General features: G+C 40.5%; 1 protein-coding gene across 1 annotated transcript; it reads right to left on the bottom strand.

Moving 5' to 3' along the window:
• Positions 1–1,698: 1,698 nt before the first annotated feature.
• LOC147737721 (uncharacterized) lies at positions 1,699–3,410 on the bottom strand. Its single transcript, XM_086935195.1, has one exon. It carries the CDS (start codon positions 3,275–3,277, stop codon positions 2,150–2,152), a length of 1,128 nt encoding a protein of 375 aa, XP_086791321.1. The 5' UTR covers positions 3,278–3,410; the 3' UTR covers positions 1,699–2,149.
• Between the last annotated feature and the right edge of the window lie 909 nt (positions 3,411–4,319).

Raw genomic sequence — 4,319 nt, 5'->3', positions numbered from 1 at the left:
CCTTTCGGAGAAAGCGGTTGATGTCCCTGAGAACTAAGCTAGGATGCAGGCCTTTTTCCTTCTTGCCTACCAAGAAGTAGTGGGAGTAGTCACTTTGCGGAGTTCCTCACTGAGGAACTCCGCATAGGCTTAATCTTATCATGAAAAAAATAGATATCAGTCATATGTTAAGAAACAAGGGTGAGTAGAAACCTTTTGGGTGGAGTAAAATTTAAAACATTATTATTGTGATTTTTTGGGCAATTAGTTGATTTTTGCAAGCACTAACACTTCTCTGTGTAAAGTAAAGACCTTGAGAGTTTTGCAACTTTCAGATACTCAAATTGTGGATTCTGTTGCAATTAAGCATGGGCGAATTTTGCGGATCTCGCGTTCGCGAATTTTGCGGATTTGCGAACTCGCAATCCGCAAAATCCGCGAATTCCCGCGAATTTGCGGATTTTTTTTTTTTGTGTTCGCCCGTGTTTCTGCCAGTTCGCGAGGGTTTTTACAATTTCGCAATTTGCGAACTTACCTGTCGGGTCGCAAGTTTTGCGAACTTGTTATTTCTACGTGTCCAGCCTGTTTGGGACACTCTTCTTCATCACTGCCACTCTCTGTCACCACTGCCACTCTCTGACTACTCATGCCACCCTCTGGCCCACCCATGCCACCCTCTGTTTCATCACCACACCCTCTGGTTGTCCAGTGTACATTATTTTCGGCAAAGCAAAGCACACCTTCCCTGCCTCAAGTGACCTGAATTAATTTGGGGCTGATTAATGTGTCACAGAATATTTTTTTAGCTGGCACCTGCTTCCTTAGTGCGCCCTGATTAGTGATCTTTTGCACTTGCTAAGTGCTTTCATTGTTGCAAAATTAGTTACAACACCTGCCCTGCCCCAACTGACAATAATGAATTAGGGGCTGATTAATGGATTTTAACTTCCAGCCTGGCTCCTGCTTGTCTCCCTTAGCTGTAATTCAGGACCTTTGTGGCATATGTGTAACTATTCTGAGGTTCAGAGCAGGGTCACATAATAGTTGCAACTGGCAACTGAACTCTGGAGGGGCCCCTCAGGAAGCACTACAGGAAATGGCTACTAATGATGAGCCTGAACCTTTGAACCTGGCAAGTAGTTTCAGTTTTGCTAAGATCGTATTTCTGCAATTTAGCACTTATTCGCGGGGCGCGAAGTTGTACTGGGAAGCCGCGAACTCACGCGAACAGTGCGAGCAGTGCGAGCAAAATCCGCTGCTCGCGGATTTGCGGATTTTGCGGGAGATTCGCGAATCTCGCGGATTGCGAATTTCCCGAAAATCCGCAAAATCCGCGAGCGAAACGGATTTTCCGCCCATACCTAGTTGCAATGAAAAATATTTCCAGGCCTGAAATTTCTTTGGAGGTTGCAGGCGGGCAGCCTAAGTTATCCTGCAAGAGTTTCTTGATGAATTCTATTGCAACTACAATATGTGCTCTCTCATGTAAAGTCAGGTTGTTAGAAGCTTTTCTGCAACTCAAGATACGCCTTACTTTTCACCTGGTGTGGGTGCATTTGTCATGTTTAGTGATATCTCCTTTCTGAGTATAACGTTTCTGGCTTTCCCCTCCTGTATATGGCTTTAGTACAGTGTGAATTCTCTCATGTGAAATTACATTGTATTCAAGACTAAACCTTATCTGACATTCAGAACACACATAAGGCTTTTTTCCCCCATTTGAGTTCGCTCATGTCTAGTGAGAAGTATTTGTACCCAAAACATTGCTTGCATTTCAAGCACTCATAAGGTTTTTCCCCAGAGTGAGATCGCTCATAAAGCATAACACTGTCTTTCAGATTCAACCTTTTATGGCATAAGGATTTTTCTAGTGTGGAGTTTCTCATGGTGAAATAGCATTTTTCTCTGCAGCTTTTCTGGCATTCAGAGCACTCATAAGGTTTTTCATCAGTATGGAGTCGCTTATGGTTAGTGAGGCTGTGCCTATCAAATAGGAATTTCTGGCATTCACAGAAATTGGTAATGTTTTTCCCCTGTGTGCGTCTGCTCATGTAGAGTGAGATTGAGTTTAAAATGTATGCTTTTCTGGCATTCGGAGAACTGATTATTTTGATGGTGTGTTTTCTTATGGCGCTTGTAACCATCTCTGCCTCTGAATCTTTTCTGACATTTAAAGCACTGATAATTTTTTTTCTCGAGTGTGGATTTTCACATGATCAGTGAGATTAGATTTTTTTATGAAACATTTTTGGCATTCGGAGCACTGATAAGGTTTTTCCCCAGTGTGGATTCTTATATGCTGAATGAGACTGTCTTTTACACTGAAACATATCTGGCATTCGGAGCACTGATAAGGTTTTTCCCCAGTGTGGATTTTTATATGCGTAGTGAGATTGCTTTTTTGACTGAAACATTTGTGGCATTCAGAGCACTGATAAGGTTTTTCCCCAGTGTGGATTCTTATATGCTGAGTGAGATCCCTTTTTTGCCTGACACATATCTGGCATTCAGAGCACTGATAAGGTTTTTCCCCAGTGTGGATTTTTATATGCTCAGTGAGATTGCTTTTTTGACGGAAACATTTGTGGCATTCAGAGCACTGATAAGGTTTTTCCCCAGTGTGGGTTCTTATATGCTGAGTGAGACTGCTTTTTTCACTGAAACATTTGTCACATTCAGTGCACTGATAACGTTTTACCCAAGTGTGGGTCCTTGAATGTTTAGTGAGTCTTTTTTTGTCACTGAAACATTTTTGGCATTCAGAGCACTGATAAGGTTTTTCCCCAGTGTGGAATCTCACATGTGCAGTTAGAAGTGATTTAAGTTGGAAATCTTTTGGGCATTCAGAGCACTGAAAAGGTTTTTCCCCAGTGTGGGTTCTTATATACTGAGTAAGACTGCTTTTTTCACTGAAACATTTGTCGCATTCAGTGCACTGATAACGTTTTACCAAAGTGTGGGTCCTTGAATGTTTAGTGAGTCTTTTTTTGTCACTGAAACATTTCTGGCATTCAGAGCACTGATAAGGTTTTTCCCCAGTGTGGAATCTCACATGTGCAGTTAGAAGTGATTTAAGTTTGAAATGTTTTGGGCATTCAGAGCACTGATAATGTTTTTCCACAGAGTGGGTTAATGCATGTTGATATAGACTCGCTTTGACTCTAAAGCTTTTCTGGCATTCAGAGCACTGAAAAGGTTTTTCCCCAGTGTGGTTTCTCATATGCTCAGTGAGATAAGATTTACGCCTGAAACTTTTTTGGCATACTTTGCACTGAGAGTGGTTTTCCCCTGTATGCATTCTGTCAAATTCTGTGAGATAAGATTTATGGCTGTATCTTTTTGGGCACAGGTAACTTTTTTCCCTAACTTCGGTTATTTTGCCTCGATTTTAGAGTCGGGCTTGTTTAGATAATATTCAGCACTTCTCTCTAAAAGAAATTGTGTGTAATCTTCTCAACACTTGGATTGAGCAAAAAACGTCGGGAAGCAGTCCTGTAACACCTGTTGAAATTTTTCTAACAGATAATAGTCTTTAGGTAATAGCCTCTCCGGCAGCAACTTAATTTGTGACTGAAGTTTTTCTCAAATCTATTTCTATAGGTTCTTAGCAATGCAGTAATAAGGTGTTAGTCTGATATTTAATGATTAAACTGATAAGTACCTTTTTGCTCTGATGTAATGGCAGTAACTGAGGGCGTTTGAACGTGCAGAGTACTATTGTGGATCATTAGTCGCAGAACATCAGTTCCTTTTACCCTTTCTATGTTTGGGGTAAGTTTAAGGTTTGTAGTTCTGGGGATGAGGATTTATTTACATTAGATATAGCGCAACAGTGCTCCTTTAATCAATTTTTATATTTAACAGTTTTACATATCACTCCTGCACAACAGAGAATGTTGAGGCGATTTACATAGAATTACAGAACAGTACACAATAAAAAGGAAACAATCTGAGATGGTCATTAACACAATAAAGTGGTGAATTTGTAAGGTTTTCGCAAGAAAGAGCAGAGTGGGTGAAGGTGTTTTATATCCCGAGGCAGATAGTCTCAAACTTGCGTAACTGGTTAAAAACGGTTGTTGAACAAAGGTGATTTTCCAATCTTTTGGTTGTTAACGTGTCAGCTTCGGAGTCTTCTTTCAGCGTCTTTTCTTTGATGGTATCCAGAAGAAACCTTTAGTTGTAACTTTCTTTTATGTAGTGTGTGCTTCCTCTCTATAATTACATGATGCTTTAGATGAACATTATTCTGTCATGCTGAGACAATTTGTCTTTCTGATAATATTTCAGATGAGGATGCTGAAGCGGTCTTTCTACATTATTTCTGATGCTGTGTGCAC

Source organism: Lissotriton vulgaris, chromosome 1_1 (genome assembly GCF_964263255.1).
Source record: "Lissotriton vulgaris chromosome 1_1, aLisVul1.2, whole genome shotgun sequence".
NCBI lineage: Eukaryota > Metazoa > Chordata > Amphibia > Caudata > Salamandridae > Lissotriton > Lissotriton vulgaris.
This window is presented reverse-complemented; position numbering and strand designations above follow the sequence as displayed.